A 21,895-nucleotide genomic window follows, 5' to 3' on the forward strand; every position below is an offset into this window, starting at 1 on the left:
ACCAAACTGCTTTCCAAAGTGGTTGTACCATTTTACTCTCCTACCAGCATTACATGAGGGTTCCAGTTCTTCCACATCCTTGGTGTAGTCAGTCTTTTTAGTTTCAGCTGCTCTGGTATGTGTGTGATGATATCTCATTGTATTTTTAATTTGCGTTTTGTGAATGACTGATGATGTTGTGCATCTTTTCGTGTGCTTATTGGCTATCTGTATGTCTTTAGAGAAATGTCCAAGTGCTTTGCTCATTTTTGATCTGGTATTTTGGTTTGTTATTGAATTTTAAGCATTCTCTGTATATTCAAGGTATTAATCCCTTATTCTGGATATTTGTCATGTGGCATTTGCAAATATTTTCTTCCATTCAGTGACTTGCCTTTTTACTCTATAAGTGTCCTTTGGTATGCAAAAATGTTTAATTTTGATGTAGTTCAGTTGTCTACTTTTTTGTTAATTGTTGTTTGTACCTTTAGTGTCATCTTTAAGAAATCATTGCTAAATCCAGTGTTAGGAAGTTTTCCCTGTGTTTTCTTATAAGAGTTTTATAGTTTTAGCTTTTGTATTTAGGTCTTTTTGATCCACTTTGAGTTAGTTTTTATATGTGGTGTAAGGTAAAAGTCTAACTTGATTCTCTTGCATATGGATATCTGGTTTTCCAGTACCATTTATTGAAAAGACTGTTGTTTTCCCCTTTTGAGTGGGTCTTGGCACCCTTGTCAAAAACCATTTGACCTTATCTGTGAAGATTTATTTTTGGTCTCATTATTCCATTGGTCTGTATGTCTTTAGCCCAGTAGCACAGTTCTGATTTCTATAGTTTTATAGAAATTTAGAAACTAGGAAATATGAGACCTCCAACTTTGGGTTTTTTTCAAGATTGTTTTGGCTATTTAGAGTCCCATGAGATTCCATGTGAATTTTAGGATGGATTTTTCTATTTCTGTTATAATGTGGTAGGGTCCCCTCACTAAGAAAAAAAAAAACAAAAACAAAAACCTCAAGGCAACCTGGCTATAAGCATACGTGACAACATCCCTCATGACCTTGTAACATGAGACCACTTAATCAGACTGCGTGTTTGTCTGTTACCATATATGGGAGACAAAGAAGTAAAAAATGTGTACAAAAACTACACCACGTGGTGCTTGGGGCTCAGTTCTTCTGTAGGAACCAAACTGAGCAGTGATGGCACGAATAAAATTGCTTCCTGGGGAGAAAAGCTTCAGTGTCATGACTCTCTGTGCAAGATTCCTGCTACAATAATGTCACTGAGATTTTGATAAGAATTGCCTTGAATTTATAGATTGCTTTTGGTAGTATGGACATCTTAACAATTCAGTCTTCTAGTCCATGGATACAGGATGTTTTCTTTTTACCTTTGTCTCCTTTAATTTGTTTCAGCAACAGTTTATAAAAAGTTTTCAGTGTACCAGTCTTTTGCCTCCTTGGCTAAGTTTATTCCTAAGTATTTTATTCTTTTTGATGCTGTGGTAAGTGAAATTGTTTTCTTAATTTCATTTTCAGATTGTTCATCAAAAACACACTGATTTTTATATGCTGATTTGTGTCCTTTATTTGTTTATTCTAACTGATATTTTTGTGGATTCTGTAGTTTTATACATACAATATGTCATCGGCAAATAGAAATAGTTTTACTTTTCCCCTTTCCAATGTGAATGGCCTTTATTTCTTTTTCTTGCCCAATTGCTCTGGCAAGAATTTCCAATACTATATTCAGTAGAAGTGGTGAAAGCAGGCATTGTTGCTAATTTTAGAGGAAAAGCTTTTAATGTTTCATCATTGAGTGTGATGTTAGTTGTGGAGGTTTTTTAATACATGGCCTTTATTATGTAAGAAGGTAGGTATTATGTAAGAAGAAGGTAGTTTCCTTCTAATCCTAGTTTATTGAGTGTTTTTATCATGAAAAGGCAAAGAATTTTTCTGCATCGATTGAGATGATCAGAGTTTTTCCCCCCTTAATTCTGTTAATGTGACATATCACCTTTATTAATTTGTATATGTTAAAACATCTTTGCAGCCCAGGGATATATCCCACTTAATCGTGGTATATGGTCCTTTTAATGTACTGTTGAATTCAGTTTGCTAGTATTTTGTTGAGGATTTTCCATCCTTGTTTATCAGGGATATTGGCCTGTAATTTTCTTGTAGTGTCCTTTTCTGGCTTTAATATCAGGGTAATGCTGACCTCCTAAAATGAGGTTGGAAGTGTTCCCTTCTCCTTAATTTTTTGGGGGAGTTTTAGAAGGATTGGTGTTAATTCTTTGAATGTTTGTTAGAGTTCATCAATGAAGTTATCTGGACCTGGGCTTTTCTTTGTTGGGAGGTTTTGATTATGGATTCAGTGTCCTTACTAGTTATTGGCTGTTCAGATTTTCTGTTTCTTCATGATTCATTCTTGCTAGGTTGGGTGTTTCTAGGATCTAATTTCCTTTTGATTTCTTCTTTGACCCATTGGTTATTTGGTTAATAGTTCCTAAATATTTGGGAATTTTTTTAAGAGATCTTTCTGTTACTGATTCTAAATTATTTCCATGATAAATTGTTATCAGAGAAACTTTTTAGTATCACTTGGATCTGTTTACGTTTGCTGAGAATTGTTTTATTGGTATAAAATAGTCTATGTGGCTTGTAAGTGGTCCGCATGCACTTGAAAAGAATGTACTGCTTTTGCTGGGTGGAGTGTTCTGTTGATGTCCAACTGATCGAGTTAGTTGATTGTATCATGTAAATCCTCTAAATCCTTGCTAATTATCTGCCTATTTGTTCTCTAATAATATTGAGAGAGAAGGATATGGAAATCTATAACTATAAAATCTTTTTCTCCTTTCAATTCTATCAATTTTTATTTTATGTATTTTTAAGCTATTAGATGCATGGACATTTAGGATTGTTACGTCTTCCTGATGAATTGGACCCCTTTATTATTGTGAAATGATCTTCTTTATCCATGCTAATAGTCTTTGCTCTGAAATCTAGTGCTGTCTTTGCAATCCCTTTGCTTGTAACCTATTTGTGCCTTTATATTTAAAATACGATTTTTGCAGGCAACGTGTAGTTGAGTCTTGCTCATTTTTCTAATCTGACAATCTCTTTCAACCCTAAATATTTCAAGATATCCCTATACCATCAATCTTCTCTTCCTTGAGCTAAACATTGTTTTATTATGGTTTGGCTGATACTTCTTCTAAATCTTTCACTATTTTATCAAACTCTTTTGTGCCTGTTTTACTTAAAAAGGGCTATTATATCACAAAGAATGCTTTGAGTTGGCCTCTGCAGGAAATGCTGACTATTGCATAGTGTGTCACTTGGTTAACATTGTCAACAAAGATCTGTGTCTATTTGGTTCCCCACTATTTGGTTAAAACCAGTCTGGACCATCTGTTCTACTTTTCTTACACTAATCATATTTTAATCTTGGCTAACTACTGACTTTTCATCTCTGGAAAAGTTTCATAGGGACTTAAAAAAATCTCTTCATTGTTCCTCTGAAAAGGTCTATTTTATCTCGGTTATACCAATTCTAGTTGAGTTGTTTTGAGTGTGGGTCAAATAAAACTAGATTATAACCAAAAGTGTATTAAAATATTTGCCTTTGGGGTGCCTGGGTGGCTCAGTCAGTTAAGCATCCAACTTCGGCTCAGGTCGTGATCTCATGGTTCATGAGTTCGAGCCCCACATCAGGCTCTGTGCTGACAGCTCAGAGCCTGGAGCCTGCTTTGAATTCTGTGTCTCCTTCTCTCGCTGCCCCCACCCCACCCCCCCGTTCTCTGTCTCTCTCTCTCAAAAAAAGCATTAAATAAAATAAAATGTTTGCCTTTTTTTTCCAGGTAAAAATGTCTCCTCCTTGTCCTCCATCCAAAGGGGATCCTGCTGTTAAGAAGGTAAGTGAGGGTTTTTTTTAATTTATTAAATTTTTATTTTGATTCCAGTATAATTAACATACAGTGTTATTTTAGTTTCAGGTGTACAATATAGTGATTCAACAATTCCATACATGGCCCAGTGCTCATCACAAGTGCCCTCCTTAATCCTCATCACTCATTTCACCCATCGTACCCCACCCACCTCCCCTCTGGTAACCATCAGTTTGTTCTCTATAGTTGAGTCTGTTTCTTGGTCTTTTTTTTCCTTTGCTCATTTGTAGACAGTGAGTTTTAAAGGCACAAACCCACCTTCCTCCTTCTGTGTATTTATTCTCTGTTGAACAACTTTCTCGAAATGACACTGAGTTTTAATCATCTTAATGCTGTCAAAAGTTTTTTCTGATTAAATACCTCAATGACATTTCACCAGAATTCCTTGGCTTTTCCAGAGAAGCCAAGTGGGGATTTGGGCCTAGCATCAGTCTCCTGGCAACTAAGAACTTTAATTGTTCTAGAATTACCATTTGCTTTACCAGGCAAGTATTCTGATCATTGAATGGTGCATATGAAAGATATTCTAAGGAGGATGGTTCAAGATACTCTTTCCTTACTGATGTGCTTTCCCTCCAGATAGCTGTGCCTATAGAAAACTGGCCCGAGATGTTAACATTTCAGCACGTACTACATAAGAAGGTGCTCAGTAAATATTTGTGGTATTTACGTATGCCACTTCAATCCCTGACTATAAAATTTGTAGCACAGATAGGGTGTGAGTCTTTCAGTTGAGCAATTCTCAGATGATGTCAAGAGAACCACTTAAAATCTTTTTCTGTGTACAGCTGCAAGAGTGCGGTTGAAATGTGGTAAACAAGCTGACATTTTTACTGTTTTCTTTTACCACTTTTATTTTTCTGACAATTGAAGTGTCCCTGGATGTAGGTTTTCTTTCCTTGCCCTTTTTTATAATTTCAGCCAGCATCCATGTCAGTGAAGAATTGTAGAACAAAAATAACAACTTGCTGGCTCTGTTAACTAACAGCAGGTTCTAGCTTCAAAGCAATGTGCCAAAAACGGATCCCTCTTCTCTGCCTGCAGAATCCCCTGAGACATTTTTAAAAGAAAAAAAGAATGAAAAGAAGATATGTTAGGTGAAAAGCCCTGTCACATGCTGCACAGGAAAATCTCTTCCATTTTTGTCAGGACAGCAAAGGCAGACAAGATTGAGGCTTTGGTTGTCGCTGCCTGGAACCGCCACACTGTAACCTGAGGAGTGGAGAGGGCTGGAGACGCTTGGTGTCATTCAGTAAACAGATGAGGAAATTGGAATCCAGAGGGAGATTTTTTTCACCTAAGTTTTCAAGTGTGAGCTATGGAACACACTTCTAAAGTAGAGGTTAAAAATGTGCTTTAGATTCAGCCAGATTTGGGTTCAAATATTGACTCTTCCTCTTACTTATCTGAATAACTTTCTTAGCCAGTCTCTCTGCTTCCTTTGCTGTAAATGATGGTGCTACCTCTCAGAAGGATCCTGAAGATTAAATGAGATACTATTTAAGTGCCTAACCTGGTAAATTATTGACATAAGGACTCAGCTGTTGCTAAAACTAGTGTTAAAACACAAATCCCCCCATCCTAGTTAGATGTCCTGTCACTCTGTTACGCTACTTTGTATTATTGTACATCCAACAGGTGTTTCTTTTTGTAGATGCTGAGCTAATAAATAAGCAAGGGGCAACAGAGATGAAAAATAGCCTTTGTTCTTAAGGACCTCAGCATTTAGTGGGGAAGGTAGACATTACCATACAGTTTGACACATGCCATGGAAGGTGCGCAGGGTACAAAGAGCAGAGAGGAGAGGCTGGTTGGGGATGACTAGGTGGATTTACTACAGCTCTTATGCTCTTTATGTAAAAATCCCAATGAAAAAGTTTGAGAAATACTTAGCTGCTCCCTTAGAGCTTTATTACTAGATTATAATGAAAGCAAATTCTGCCACACTTAAAGATGTTTATTAAATATTCATTTAGAAATTGGTTCCTGTAACCTATATTTTAAACTTGGGAATGTCCTAGCTATCTGTCTAACCACTGTCAGAGGTGTAGCAATGTTACAGAAGTAGGATTCTCATCCTCTTGTAATCAGCATCAGACAAACAGAAACTTCCGAAGCCTAGAATGACTGGACACAGGCGGCCCCCGGTGGCATTCCTAAGTGATCAGGTACAGACTCACTCTCCATTCAAGAATCGGGACTATTTCTAAAACATTTTACTCAGTGCATAAAAATATATATGAATACCTTTTATGTTAGCAATGACAGTCTATCATAGTTATCATTCTGATTACTAAGACATTAATCTCACCAACAGAAAAATTTCTGCGTGTTTTTGTTTGTTTGTTTTTGTTTTGTTTTGTTTTGTTTTTGAGGTAATGAGCAAAGTCTTAGGTGTTGGTGAACAGCTATGGACAGCTAAAGGACTTTTAATAGATGCTTTTGGGAATTCATGTTAGCTAGCAATCTCTGAAGTACAGATTCTAGGTTGGGGCCACTGAGTGTCCCTAAGTTGAACCCTAAACAAAATAGCACATACTTAATATCACACTGTTTATGATGTCTGAATTAATGCTAAAATACATATCAGAACAGTTGCCTCTCTCAGAATAAGTGGTGAGGGAAGGTTTCCCAAAGAAGATAAAGCTTGATCAGCCTTGAAACACAAGGGAAGAGATATTTCGGGTAGACATGGGTGAGTACAGGACACTTCAGAAATGGTTCTGTATACCTTAAATATGGGAGTGTGCAAAAGCCTGGTGAAATAAGTGGGAGTCCAGATCACAAAGAGCCCTAGTGTGTGAAGCTCGCTTTTTATCTTGAAGATAAAGGTTTCTGTCAAAGGTGAGATTAAAGGCAGAAAGATCGATCAGAAGAATAGACCGTGTCCAGGCAAGAAAGAAGGTCCTCAGTCTGTGCTGTATTAATGGAATGAGGAGATGAAATAGATTCAGGTCTTAGGTATTTTCCCCCCAAAACTCTTTCTGACACCTTAAGTGTGAGCTAGGTGTCTTTCCTTTATTGAGCTGTCTCTCATAGCGCCTGAACTGGTCCCCACCTACCAACATGTTTACCTGGCTATGTTGAAATTGCCTCCTTATCTATATGTATCCCCCATTGGAGACTGTATGCCTCATGAGGGCAGGAACTACGTCGGTCTTGCTTGCTGTTGAATCCCTTAGTGTAGAATGAAGTCGTCAATCAGTAGTTGTTGAGTGAATGAGAGGTACATGAAAGAGATTCCATATATGGGAAGTGAGGGGAAAAGAAGTTTCTGGGCCTGAATAAATAGAGAACGAACAAATGAATCATCACTGCTGTGCCAGGCTTATATTCCCAGCATGGTCAGTCCCTTACTGTTTGAGCTGTATCGGCAGCATTTGAGAGAGCACACTGTGAAACTGAATACCTAATCGGTACTTCCCTAGTTGTGTATGTATTTTTGTTTGTGTGTGCATATATATGTACACCTACATGTATATTCTGGTTATCATCCTGGAGCTACATTGTCAAAGTGGCATTGGCAGATGGAGGCACCAGCAGTGTCTGTTGAGCAGTTGACTGCCAAAAGTGACATGTGTAAGAAACACAAAGGAGCAATAATGTTCTTGATTTGAGCCAAAGAGCCTCTGTTGACCAATAACTGAAGAGAGTGTTTGTGACTGTGTTGTCAATATTGGCTCTGTCAAGAGCTGGATTCAAGTGCTGAGGAAATAGAGGCATGTTCTGTAGGGTTCTGCTGAACTTCCTGAGGTCGTTGTCTCATGTAGGAGTCACTCTTCACTCTGCTGCCACATGTCAGAATCTGCAAATTCCATGCATATATGTACATAACATCTGTTTGCAACATGAGCATTTTGCATTTTAGATATTTTTTAAAAATGCATATGTATATGGCATATAAGATTTGTGTGTGATATCTATCTTATGTATATAAAATTTCTTCCTCAGAAGGTCTGATAACCTCAATGAAGTTGGATACACATGCTTCCCTAGGACTTTTTCAGTGTTTGATCGTGGATGGCCAGAAATTTAAAGACCAGGCAACATTTTCCTAAGATAAAAATTACTGTAAAAGTCCCTTGCAATTAACTCACTAGAAGAGATTAAAATTGGAGGTGTTGAGAATGTTTGAGGTGATAAATGAGTTTGGAGAGTTAGTTGAAGGCAGCATCAAAAACCACTCAGCTTTGATGGATCTTTTCTTGAGTATTAAAGAAACACCAACTAGGAATTTGTGTAGCAAGGTTGGGATTGTTACACGCACAATAACCAGAGAAAGCAATTTTGTCTTACATCTCAATCACAAAAGCATGGTTATATTCCCTGAGCCATCTCCTGTTTGAGATGAGCTGTCTCTGCTGGTGTGTTTGCAGAAGTCTGAGGGACCAGGAGCTCTGGCTAAAGAGTATCCTCAGGCTGGTGGAACCCACTGGAAGAGTCCACAGTTGATGGTGTCTCCAGAGTGACTTACTCCAGTTAGGAACAAGGTACTGGGAGTGGCAGAGTGGAAGGCCTTTCTGATAGGCCTGGGTAAATTTAGTCAGTATTCAACATGCCTCAAGATGCCTGATCTTGGAAGGACAAAAGTCAGTGAAACGTAGTTCTTTCTGTCAATACATTTACAAGTTAATAGTGCTAAACTGTTGGATTTAATAGCCAAGCCTCCTAGAAATTGATTAGCAGTTTCTCAAGTATTCAAGTATATTATAAGAATTTGGAGCAGTTTTTTTGTTTTGTTTTGTTTTGTCCAAGTGTTCTGGTGGGTTAAAATTTTTATAGTCTGTTCCCAGTCTTGCCACTCATGTCAGGAATGTGGATGACTATACTCACTCATGATTTTTATTGAATCATTGGAGGGGGGAGACTGAGGGGTTATTTTTAAGGGAAAAAGCCTCTCACAGAGGCACTGTTTCCATAACAACAGGAAAAGCTGGCTGCAATGTCTCAGCTGACTGGACCCTCCTGAACAAATAGTGATAGATAGCCCTTGCTGGATGTGTGCTGCCTCTTTCCTAATTTTTCTTAGTAGAACTTAATATCCAAATGTGACTTCCATGCCTCTGCTGATTTTTAAAAGGGGGTGCCTGGGTGGCTCAGTTGGTTGAGCATCCAAATCTTGATTTGGGCTCAGGTCATGATCTCATGGTTCATGGTTCGAGCACCACGTCAGGGTCAACACTGACAGCACAGAGCCTACGTGGGATTGTCTCTCTCCTTTTCTCTCTGCCTCTCTCTCTCTCACTCACTCAAAATAAATACATAAGCTTTAAAAAATATTTTAAAAATTTCTTTAAAATAAGCAAACTGAGGACAAGATTTGGTCTTTTTTTTTTTTTTTTTTTGGCGTAGACAGAGTGGACGGTCTCTACGGGCCAGGTGCCTTGTTATGCCGATGTGAAGTAGATGAGGTGCAGCTGCCTTCAGACAGCAGAAAGATTTAAAAGGAAACATAGGAATTCTGTGTAGTTCAGAGGACAGAACTGGTGCCTGTGGGTCACAGCCACGGAGATGGAAATGTCAGCTTAATTATGAGAATTTTCTAATAGGGGACGAAGTTACCTTCTGAGATGGCACATTCGTTATCTGTTAGTGGAGGTGTTTGATCCTTGGCAGGATGTCTGCCACTCAGAACTCCTGCAGAGCTTTTCCTGCCTTGGGTGAGAAGTTGGGCTGCTTTTCTGAGCCTACGGTTGCATAAAACTCAAGTGACATTTTCATTGATGTGCTGGGTGATTTCAGCTGGACCCTAACATCTAGCCTGAGCTAATAGAGTATATTGTCTATAAAAAAAAATAACAAAAACAAAAATGTTGACTTTAGTCAGGGGAGACTTTATTCAAAAGAATCATTGCAGTAAAAGGAGGGGCTTTTGCCATTAGGAGAATAGTCCGACCTTAAGATTACAAGCGTGTCAGAAAATCAGGCAGGGGTGCCTGGCTGGCTCATTTGGTAGAGCATGCGACTCTTGATCTTGAGGTCGTGAGTTTGAGCCCCACCCCACGTTGGGCATAGAGATTACTTAAAGAAAAAAAAGAAAGAAAGAAAGGCAGAAAGGAATTTATTTACAGGGGCTAGTAAACAGGGCTAGAAAGAATCAGATATGAGGGAGTCGGTGGTAGAATCAGATAGTTAACTAGAAATGTTTCCTTACAGTCAGCTTATTCTCAGAAGGAACCATTGAGGGGTTGTAGGCTGGCTCAGGTTGAGGGTGTGTCAAAGGCTTGGGGAAGGAAAGAAGCTTAACTAAAGCTTGGTCATCAGTTAACATTTTGTTCCCTGAATCGGGACAAACAGTTCCATTAGTCTTTTAGGAGGTAAAGAATGGAAATTTGGTGGGTCTGTGTCTGGCTTTGTCATAGATGAACTTGATAGCATGGTGGATTTTGTCTCAGACTTAGGGCAAAGGAGGGCTCTTTGCAGTAAGCTGTTTCCCAGAACAGGGTATGATGATTTCCTTAACTGTAGCTGTTTTCCAGGAACTGTGGGTTCACGTGAAGTTTAACACGGTCCTGGGCCTTCCTGCTGCTGCCATGTTCTTTTCTTATTCTTCTCCATGGTTATGGTCTGCAGTCCATGGCCTGGGCCTTTCTGAAACCTGCTCATGAGTCCTCCTGTAGAGGGAGAGAATGTCAGCTGGAAATAGTTACAGAGAGGGACACTGGGGACGATTTGTTTCTGGTACTGTCTTGCTGATAATTATGTACATCTTCTGGCCTAAAAAGTAAGACTAGCTGAGGGTTTCAAAGGATCTCAGAGATCTTACCCAGTATACAAATCAATGCCTCACCCATTTCTTTTGTATTAAGTGAATATTTTCTAATGTAGCATTTGGATTTCTTTAACGATTTCCTAAATTAATGGGCTATTTTTCAGAGCAATTTTAGATTTATAGAAAAATTGAGCAGAGAGTACAGAGTTCCCATAAATTTCCCCTCCACTTTACCCTGTCATTAACATCTTGCATTCCCCTGGTACATTTATTATAATTGATGAGCTAACATAGCTACATTATTATTAATGAAAGTCCATGGTTTGTATTAGAGTTCACCCCTTGTGTTGTACATTCTGTGGGTTCTGACAAATGTAGAATGAAATGTAGCCACCATTACAGCATCTTGCAGTAGTTAGACTACCCCAGAAATCCCATGCTCCACTTATTCATCCTTCCCTCCCACCACCCAGACTTTCCGGCAACTGCTAATCTTTTTTATACTGTCTCCCTAGTATTGCCTTTTCCAGAGTGCCATATAGTTGCATAGTATGGAGCCTTTTCACATTGGTTCTCTTACTTCAGTGATACCCATTTAAGGTTCCTCCATGTCTTCTTGTGTCTTGATGTCTCATTTCTTTTTAGCGTTGAATAATATTCCATCGTCTGGATATACCACAGTTTGTCATTCATCCATTCACCTCCTCAAGGACATCTTGGTTGCTTCCAGGTTTTAGCAGTTGTCAAAAAGCTACTATAAACATCCATGTGTACAGGGGTTTGTGTGCACATAAGTTTTCAGCCCATTTGGGTAGATACCAAGGAGCAACTGCTAGATTGTATGGTTAAGAATGTTCAGTTTTCTGAGAAGCTGCCAAACCATCTTCCAAAGTGGCTGCACTATTTTTGCATTCCCACACAGTGAATGTGAGTTTCTATTACCCTACATCCTTGCCAGTGTTTGGTGTTGTCAGTGTTTTGGATTTTAGCCATTCCTTTTGGTGTGAAGCGGTGTCTCGTTTGAATCTGCATTTACCTAATGACATATGATGTTGAGTATTTTTTCATACACTTATTTGCCATCTCTATATCTTCTTTGGTGAGATCTTTAAATGTTTTTGAGGGGTTTTTTTTTTTCTGGTTTTTGGTTTTTTTGTTATAGTGGTGCTCTAGGGTTTACCCTATACAGCTTAACTCTTCTGATTCAGCTTCTGGTCTAAACTAGCTTAATTCCAGTTATATAGAGAGAATTGTTACTCCTATTTAGCTCTATTGCCTTTTCCTGCATTCTGTGATATTTTTTATACATAATACATGTATTAGTGTTACAAACCAAATAACACATTGTGATAATTACTGCTTTATAGTCTGTAGCCATTTTCTTAACCCGGTAAAGCATTTGCCCCTACTCATCTCCTTTGTGCAAATATATTATGCGTCACATGTATTGCATTTCTGCATGTTATAGGCCAACATTACATTGTACAATGTATGCAATTGTATTATTATATAATTGCCTTATAAAATCAGTTTTGAGAAGGAAGAAATACACTCATTTGTACTGTATATTAAAATTACATAATTATATTTACCAGTTCTCTTTTGTATTTTCTTATGTGGATTTGAATTGCTTTCCACTAGTGACCCTGTGAACAGTGACTGGTGAATTTACATTAGTATTTTTTATAAGGTGAGTCTGTTAGCAACAAATTCTCTCAGTTTTTGTTCACTTGGTTAAGTATTTATTTCATCTTCATATTTGAAAGATAGCTTTACTGGATATAGGATTATTGATAGGTTTTTTCTTGTAGCACTTTGACTGTGTTATCCCATTGTCTTCTGGCCTCTATTGTTTCTGCTGAGAATTCAGCTATTAATCTTACTGGGGTTCCCTTGTAAGTGACTAGTCTTTTTTCTCTTCAAGCTTTTTTCCAGGACTTTGACTCGTGGCATTTTTACTGTGAGGTATTTATGGATCTCTTTGCCCTTATCCTGCTTGGACTTGTTAAGCTTCCTGGGTGGGTCGGTTACTGTTTTTCAGTAAATTTGGGACTCTTCAACCATAATTTCTTCAAATATTTTTTCTTCTCCCTTTTCTGTCCTCTCATTTTGTTCTTCCATTACATATTTGTTGTTGTACTGATGGTGTCCTGAATTTCTCTGTCCAGTTTCGTTGTTTCATTGTGTTCTTTAGCTTGCATACTCTGTTTTTTTATGGGGTTTTTTTTTGAAGTTTATTTATTTATTTTGAGAGAGTACAAGCAGGGGAGGAACTGAGAGAGAGAGAGAGAGAGAGAGAGAGAGAGAGAATCCCAAGCAGGCTCTGCACCATTATCTCAGAGCCCGATGTGGGGCTTGAATTCACAAAGTATGAGATCTGAGCCAAAATCAAGAGTCGGACACTTAACCAGCTGAGCCACCCAGGTGCCCCTTGCATACACTCTCTTGATTTATCTTCAAGTTCATTAATTATTTCTTCTGCCAGTTCAGATCTACTGTTGAGCCCCTCTCCTGAATTTATTTTAGTTATTTTTCAGCTCCAGAAGTTTCATTTGATCCTTTTTTGTAGTTTGTTTCTTTATTGGCACTCAGTATTTGGTGCAACATTGGCATCATACTTTACTTTTAAAATCGTGCTTTCCTTTGGTTCTGCAAGTATATTTATAATGGTTGGTTTGAAGTCTTTCTCTTAAATGTAACATCTGGCTACTCTCTCAGGCAGGTTGTGTTTGTTTGCCTTTTTTCCCCTAGTATGTGATCGTACTTTCCTATTTCTTTACATGCCTTGTAATTTCTGGTTAGAAACTGTAATTTCTGGTTAGAAACTCTGCATTGATTCCCCCACTCGTGGAATTATTCTTATTTGATCCACTCCACTCCAGACTGCTGCAGCCCAAACTATTACTTTTAGTGACTGGTTAGGTTATTTTAGTGAAGTCTGTGCCTCTGCTCATCCCCAAGTGTTAAGCCTCTCATATTGCTCCTTAGGAGGTATCGCCTTGGGTTTACCCAAAGTCGCTGGAGGGATGGCAGTGGTATTGGTAGGGCTCTCTTGCTCTTTTTCCTTGACCACACCCAGCCATTAAACTCCACTGATTGCTCTGTTGTTTTCAACAATGTCCTGGCTGCAAAAAATTGCTCTACACAGTCATCCAGTGAAATTGTGACTCCTTTGAAAAGGAATAGTTTCTGAGGTCTGTTTTTGATACTTGTTTTGACCTTGTTAGGGCTCCTCCCAGCTATCATTTCTGTCAGTTCTCTTCTACGGAGTAGCTCGTCTAGTCTAGGTTGTGTCTACATTAAATCCATGAATCTCCTCCCAGTTGCCTTTCACCACACCCTCCACTGTTCTTATGATACACTTAGGTTTGAACTTCTCCACACAGTTGAGAGCCAAGTCAGTTCCTTTGAGAAGAGTTTAGGACCTGTTGTACTGCATGCTTCTTCCCCAAGGAATAATCTGTGAACCAGGACTCTTTCTGGAAGTAGGTACAATGGCAAGATTCTCTCTGAATGGCATGCCCACTGTGGGATTTATATTCTTGTTGCAAGGGGGAAAAGCCTGAGGTCTGCTTGGCTTGCCTTTCTTGTCATGGAACCACTGCTTCACAGACTGGAGCAGGGCTGATCAGAGAGCCAGTATTTTCAGTGGACAGCACCCAGGATAAAGCCTGTATTCTGTGAGTGGAGTGTGGGTGGGAAAATGGAGCCCCAACACTCCTTGACTATGCTTGCCTAATTGGCCTCAGCAGCATGTAGCTAAAGGCAGGATGAGAAGTGCTAAAGTCCAAAGCCGTCCAGCTAGGAGCTTGGGAGAGAAGGAGCCGGTGTTCTTGTCTGCAACACTCTGCAGTAGAGTCTCTACCTCATTAAGCTGAGGTGGGAGGAGGGAGAGGTCTTGGTTCAGAAACCACACACTCCACTTTCTTACTGAATTTACATAGATTTTTTTTTGAAGGAGTTATTTCTTCATTTGCTATTTGCCCTTAGGACAATTTCCAAGGTCTATAAATGGTTGATTTGGGATGGATGGATGGATGGATGGATGGATAGATAGACAGACAGACAGGTGTAGCTAGCTAGCTAGCGTCAGTGCTGAGAAGGTCATCAGAGTATCTCATACTGTCATGCTAGTAGGAGTTGATCTCTTTCCTCATCCATTTCTAACAAGCAGTGTCCTGCATCTGATTGAAAACCACCTCCTGGGGCACCTGGGTGGCGCAGTCAGTTAAGCGTCCAACTTCAGCCAGGTCACGATCTCGCGGTCCATGAGTTCAAGCCCCGCGTCAGCTCTGGGCTGATGGCTCAGAGCCTGGAGCCTGTTTCCAATTCTGTGTCTCCCTCTCTCTCTGCCCCTCCCCCGTTCATGCTCTGTCTCTCTCTGTCCCAAAAATAAATAAACGTTGAAAAAAAAAAAAAGAAAACCACCTCCTGGGCCACCTGGGTGGCTCAGTCAGTTAAGCATTAGACTCTTGATTGCGGCTCAGGTCATGATCATGCCGTTTATAAGAATGAGCCCCATGTCTGGCTCTGCCAGGATGGAGCCTGCTTGGGTTCTCTCTCTCCCTCTCTCTCTCTGCTCCTCCTCTGCTCCAAATAAACAAACAAACAAACTTGAAAAAAAAAGAAGAAAGAAAAGAAAACCACGTCCTAAGGCAGGACGTTCCATCTTTGAAAGTTCTTCCTTGTTCTGGGTGACACCTTGCTACTCTTTGATCCTGGCCCTGCCTCTAGAAGCCATCAAAAAGATGTCTAAGTCCTTTTTTAGATAGCAACCATCCCAGTGCTTTATGTAATTGAAATCATGAATCCCCAGCCCCTAGTCTTCTCCTGTCAAGGCAGAACATTCATAGTTCTGTTCCTTACTCACCTCTACTCTGTCATACCTCATCTCCAGCCATCACCAAGGTGCTTCAGGAGGTCAATTTAGAGCAGAATGAGATCATCACTTTCCTCATTCTAGGCTCTATGAATGAAACCAGAAGCATATTAGCTTTTTTAGCAGCCATTATATTGATCGCAAACTCCTGAATCTGTTCACACATGGTACTGATCCCATCCTATGTAACTCCTGTTGGTTTGTAGAGCCAAGTGCAAGACTCTTATTGTTTCAGTTTATCCCTTTGGGGATCACGTGTTTTCATTCCATGTCACTGATAAAATATTTGTATAAAACAAAGCCAAGGGTAGAGACCTAGATAGTATTATTTATTAGTCACCATGCTATGTTAATTAAGAGTTAATGGGTGTGATTTTTCTGCTTCTAATATGACACTCCATCATGAATAGTTGACAAGATTGTTTTCACTGAATGGAGTCAGATCATAAGAGTTTCTTTTCTCCCAATGGGATTGTATTTGAGACTGTGTCAGGGCCAGTGGTGGTTCTTTACTCCATCTTGGTACCCTCTCAGTGTATGGAAGTGAACTCCCTTATCAAAAGAAATGATGTCATCATGTCCACCATCTCCTTGGAATTTTGGACCCTACTGAAGTTAAGAGTATTGATCGAGTTACAAATGGGCCTTTCCCTTCCAACAGTGTTTCCAGATGAAGCTTTTAGGAATTTCCTACAATACGTGGCAGGTGTCTTTTTTTCTCTTCAGTATATTTGACAGAGCAACTAACAGCCTATTATTTTGCATTAAAACCACTCAGTAGGCCATTCTTAATTGCACTGTGCTGAATGATCATCCATTTGTAAAGGTCATAGAATCCAGACAGCAGAGCTTTGCAGAGTTTGAGCTGCTCTAATGTATGTGTTGTTCTTGAGTGTCCGATAGACTGTTACCATAGAATATAGCTTTCTGTCTGGACTGCTGTTCCGAATCAATGAATGTGCCATCCCTGAGAGCTTATACTCCTTTCATGTAATATCAGAACACGGGTTGAGTATGTTCAAGAAACAGTGAGAAATCATTGGTTAAAGTAGAAGGAAAGGAAAAGATGCAGATGAAATGTAAGCTGGTCCTTACTACAGTCTGTTCTATCAAAAGCGACTGCCCTGGGTCTTTTGTGTTTTGTTGTTTTCTGCACTTATTCTAGGGGCATTCTAGTTGCAATTTACATTGGCTCTTCCCCTGTGCCATAAATAAGCCGTAGCTCCCTGTTTTGCAGTGAAATATCTACTAATGGTAGATATTATTTCAGATACAGCATATTTTTAAAAGGAGAGACTCCTCTCTATATGCTTAAGTCACATCACTTTGTCATTTATTGACTCAGTTTATATGGCACTAAATGGGACAGTCCATGTCTGTCTCTGGCAACTTCATAGCAATATAAAATAAAATTATACAGAAATGTCTTTGCATTCCTTGGAAGGAAGAAATTCTCCAGTTACAGTGCCCTCTGTCTGCATTCACTGAGCTCCCAGAGGCTTTCTATGCTTCCCAGTTACCTCCACAGTGTCTTCATCCCCAGTCAGTGTGTACCTCCACTGTTCCAAAAGTCTTCATCGACCCCACAGTCTCTGTCTTCTGGGGCTCCAGTTCATTCTCCACCTCTTCTAATGCTTGGAAAACTTCAGTGGTGCCCCATCGCTAACAAAGTTAAGTCTAAATTGGTTTAGATTGACAGTGTCAGCTTTTGATGCAACACCAGCCCACATATCTTAATCTTCTTTTCTTTCTTCTTTAATCAAAGGAAATTTCTCATGGTTTCCTAAACATAACCAATACCATGTCCATATATCTACTCTTCCTTGCCTTTTCATAATCTGGTATGTCCTTCCTTCTCTCCCCTCTTAGGTAATACTTTGCTTTTAGCCTCCAGTTCAAGTTCTGCCTCATTCATTCAAAAAATATGTATTGGGGGTGCCCAATCAGTTGAGCACCCGACTCTTCATTTCAGCTTAGGTCATGATCCCAGGGTTGTGGGATCGAGCCCTGTGTTGGGCTCTCTGCTGAGCATGGAGCCTGCTTAAGATTCTTTCTCTCTCCCCCTCTGCCCCTCTCCCCTGCTCCCGCTCATGCTCCAGCTCTCTCCCTCTCTCTCTAAAAAAGCAAAACAAAAAACCAAAAAATATGTATTGGGCACTTACTATGTAGCAAGCATGGGTCTAAGTGCCAGGGATCCTGTAAGAAATAAGACCAGTCTCTGCCTTCACAGAGCTCCCATTCTGGTGGCAGGGGGTAGATATTAAACCAATGAAGATATGATATGATACGATATATGATATGATATGATATGAAGATATGAAGGTATCTCAGATTTTGATAAGGCTGTGGAAGAAAAGCATGATGAGGGAGATAAAAAGGATATTGCTGTTTTATACAGAGTGGTCATGGAATGTTGATAGGTCATATTTTCTGTCTAAAAACTGTGAAGTTACAGTCAATGTGAACATGAGAGGAAAGAGCATTCCAAGCAGAAGGAACAGCAAATGCAGAGGTCTTGAAGCAGGAGAATTCCTGATGTGTCCCAGGAATAATGGGACCACTGTGCATGGGCATGCAGCCTGGTGGGTGTGGTGGTGAACACTCTCGGAGGTTCTCTTCATCCTTGTTTTCTAGTTCACTGAGAGAATAGAAATCTGTGGAAATAATTGAGAATTGGGGGGGGGGGCGCAGTGAGAAATGTTGGAGGTTTGAAGAGAGAGGTCAAGATATGAACTAAGCACCTGGCATAGTGGTGGAGTGCATAGACTAGGAAGTCTCAGGCCACTTGCATTTCAGAGTCATGAATTAAATGGCTTTGAACCGATCCCCTCGTACTCTGAATTCTTGCAGCAGTCATTGCCCGTTCTTCATTTGGCACTTGGCGTGCACTTCCTTCTATTACAGGTTTGGTGTCTGGACTAAGTTTCTAACTTGTGATTTGTTGTTTTTCGTAAATGTTATACCTCACCTGGCTCCTCTGCTGCTTTAAGGCAGCTTTCAATATGCACACAGCAGAAAAGGACAAAAATGAACAGTTGAAGGTGTCAAAAAAATAATGAAAATATATCTGAGTAGAATTCAGTAATAGCTTAATGTATTTGGGGAGGAGGAATCTTGAATGAAACTTTGTGAAATCTCCAATACCTAAAACAGACATTTTATTGAAATTGGAAAATCTTCACAGCATTCCTGTAACATTACAGGAATTACCCACATTTGCATTGCCTCAGTTTTTGCCCCTCACATTCACCTTGATTCCCAGGGAAAATGTTTTATATGTACTCAGGATAGTGATTCCTTACAATTTACACTGTCGTGTCAGAAATATTTGGTAAGGACTACAGTGGTTGCCATGAAACTTACTGAGAAGAGCATGTGCAGAGGCCTGTGTGCTGGGAGTAAATGTCTGGCACAGTTTACTCACGGGCCTAGGAGTCCTGGACAGGCACTACAGGACCCAAGAATCTCCTGAGCCAAAGTGCAAGTTCATCCCACAAAGGGATCTGTAAGGACTTTCCTCCTCGAGAAGTTTTTATTGATTGTTACTTGAAAAATGTCCATGATGATCACATTATATATTTTTTTCTTTCAGCTCATGTTAAAATGCTGTTCCACTGTCTCATGATTTGCATTGTTTCTAATAAGTCATTGGTGGTAATTCTTACTGTTATCTTCTTTTGGTTGCAATGACACCTTCTTTTCCCATCTTTCAGGAGAATGAGAAGTTCTTCCCTTTGCTGCTGGGAGTTTTAGCAACTGATAGCTATCAGCTCTTCCTTCTCTAGGAATTGTCCTCAGCTAAAGAGATCTACTTTGCCAACAATGACAGCCTCTCTGCCTGAGAGCAGCCAGCATCTGATGACTAGTCATTGAAGACTTAAAAAGGGCAGAACCCCCTTAATTAATTAATGCAGGATAGTTCTTCAAGGCCATCTTAGCTCCAGAGCTCTCCTTGGGATCACCTGAGGGCCTCTGTGGTAATCGCATCGCAATAGAACTTCTCCCTATGCCTAGTTCTGCTTCCTTTACTTCTCCGTAGGTTTCCATTCCAAGTAAGTAAGAACTTACCCACCAGTAAGTTCTGGCACACAGATCTCCACTTCAGAGTCTTTTTTCCAGGGAAGCCAACCAATAACACCTTGTGTGTTTATAATGCATCTTTTTCCCCATCTTTTGTATCTTTTGTATTTTTTGCTTTATCTTTTGTTTTCATCAGTGGTATGACTAGGTGTGGTTTTGTGTTCTTTCTTGGTGTTCATTAAATATATTGGATCTGTATGTTTATGATTTTCATCAGATTTGGAAAACAGTTGGCTGCTATTTCTTTGAATATATTTTCTGCCCCAAGATCTCTTTTTCTCAACCTGTAATTACATGTATGTTAGTGTAATGTTCCACAGGTCACTGACACTTTTTTCATTATTTTTACCTTATTTTTTGTCTGCTTAAATTGAATAGTTTCTGTTGTCTTCAAATTCACAGATCTTCTCTTCTGCATTATCAAATCTGCTGTCTAGATCATCCGCTCAGTTTTTCATATTACATATTACACTTGTCCTTTCTACAATTTCCATTTTATTATTTTGTCTTCCTTCACTTATGGTTTAACTTACTTTTTTTTTCTAGCCTCCTAAGGTGGAGACTTAGGTCATTAATATTAAGCCTTTCTTGTTACCCAATATGAAATTTTTAAGCTGTAAATTTCTGTGTAAGCACTACTTTAGCTCCATCCAACAAATTTTGCTAATGTTGTATTTTCATTAGAACTCACCTTGAAGTATTTTCTAATTTACTTTGTGATTTATTTCTCTCACTTATTGGTTACTTAATTTCTAATATTTGAGGCGTCTTTGGATATCTTGTTAAGAATTTCTATTTTAATTCTGTTGCGGTCAGAGAGCATGCCCTGTATGATATAATTCTTTGGAAAGTCCTGAGACTTTTTTATGGGCAAGCATACATTCTACCTAACTGAACATTATTTGTGCACTTGAAACAAACTGTAATATGCAGTTGTTGGGTATAATTCCTGTAAATGTTAAGTGAAGGCAGTTGTTAGTATTACTCAGATCTTCTGTATGCTTATTGATTTTTTTTATCTAGTTATCTTATTAACTACTGACTGAGAATGTTAAAAATCTCCAACTATGACTATTGATTTGTCTGTCTTTAGTTGTTCCTTACCTCTAGTAATACTCCTTGTATCAAAATCTATTCTCTATACATAAGCCATTCAAGCTTTCATGTGATTCATGTTTTGATTATATATCTTTTTTCCATCCTTTAGCTGTTTATTTTTGTTTTTGTATTAAAGTGCATCTCTTGAAAACAGTATATAATTGGGTCTTGCTTTTTTTTTTTTTTTTTTTTTTTGAGAGAGAGAGAGAAAGCAAGAGAGAGTATGAACAGGGGAGGGGCAGAGGGAGAGGAAAAGAGAGAGAATCTCAAGCAGGCTTCATGCCTAATGTGGAGCCCGATGCAGGGCTCAATCTCTGTGACAACATGACCTGAGCCAAAATCAAAAGTCAGACACTTAACCAACTGAGCCACCCAGGCACCCCTATAAAACAGATATTTTAAATTCCTTGTTTGCTAATTCAGTACCTCTGTCCTCTCTGAGTCTGTTTTTATCAATTGCTTTCCTGGTTATAAATCATGTTTTCCTACTACACGTATCTAGAAACTTTTGATTGTGTGGTTGGCATTGTGAATGCAGTGTTGTTGAGCATCTGGATTTTGTTGTCTTCCTTTAGAGACTTCTGAGTTGTGTTCAGGCAGGTCTAGAATACCCCTGCATCTTGATGGTCTCATTGGATACCCAGAGTGTTTTTCAAGGTCCTTGCACTCTGCCTGGTTAGTATTTTCATATCTTCTAGGACTTTGCAACCTCTAGAATCTCCATTTAACTCATAGCTCTCTAGCACCTGTTCTCTGCAAGGCTTCTGGAGTCTTGCCCATATATGTGCAGTTGAGTATCAGGCCATAAACTTCAGAGGACTCCTATATAGATTTTTAGCTCAGCTCAATTTCAACTCAGCTTCCTCCTCTTCAAATTTACCTAATTCCTATCCCCAAACTCCTATTTCCTCAGCTCAGCAAGACTTCCATGGTCTGCTTAGGTTCTCCCTCCCTGTGCCACAATCCAGAAAGTGTCTCCAGATACAATTCCAGGGAAATCATGGGACTCACTTTGAATGTTTCTCTTCTGTCAAGGATTACAGTCCTTTTCCGCCTTTTGTCCAAAGGTAGAAAACAACAGGTATATGTATTTTGGCTGGTTTTATATTATTATGGGAGAGCTAGGCTAGTTCAGTACCATTACTTTATAATGGCAAGATTTGGAAATCTCTGCAGTTTGGGGGGAGATTT

General features: G+C 39.3%; 1 protein-coding gene across 2 annotated transcripts in view; it reads left to right on the forward strand.

Annotated features, from left to right (window-relative positions):
• Positions 1-21,895, forward strand: part of VPS8 (VPS8 subunit of CORVET complex) — a 240,499-nt gene that overhangs the window by 199,107 nt on the left and 19,497 nt on the right. For both annotated transcript variants that reach the window (XM_047098537.1, XM_047098539.1), the window contains one exon: positions 3,849-3,902. In XM_047098537.1, coding sequence (XP_046954493.1) covers positions 3,849-3,902 — 54 coding nt within the window. The remainder of the gene's footprint in view (positions 1-3,848; positions 3,903-21,895) is intronic.

This window comes from Lynx rufus, unplaced genomic scaffold, assembly GCF_022079265.1.
Source record: "Lynx rufus isolate CCGP_SWC_20201006 ecotype Redwood Valley unplaced genomic scaffold, mLynRuf1.p SCAF_5, whole genome shotgun sequence".
NCBI classification, from domain to species: domain Eukaryota; kingdom Metazoa; phylum Chordata; class Mammalia; order Carnivora; family Felidae; genus Lynx; species Lynx rufus.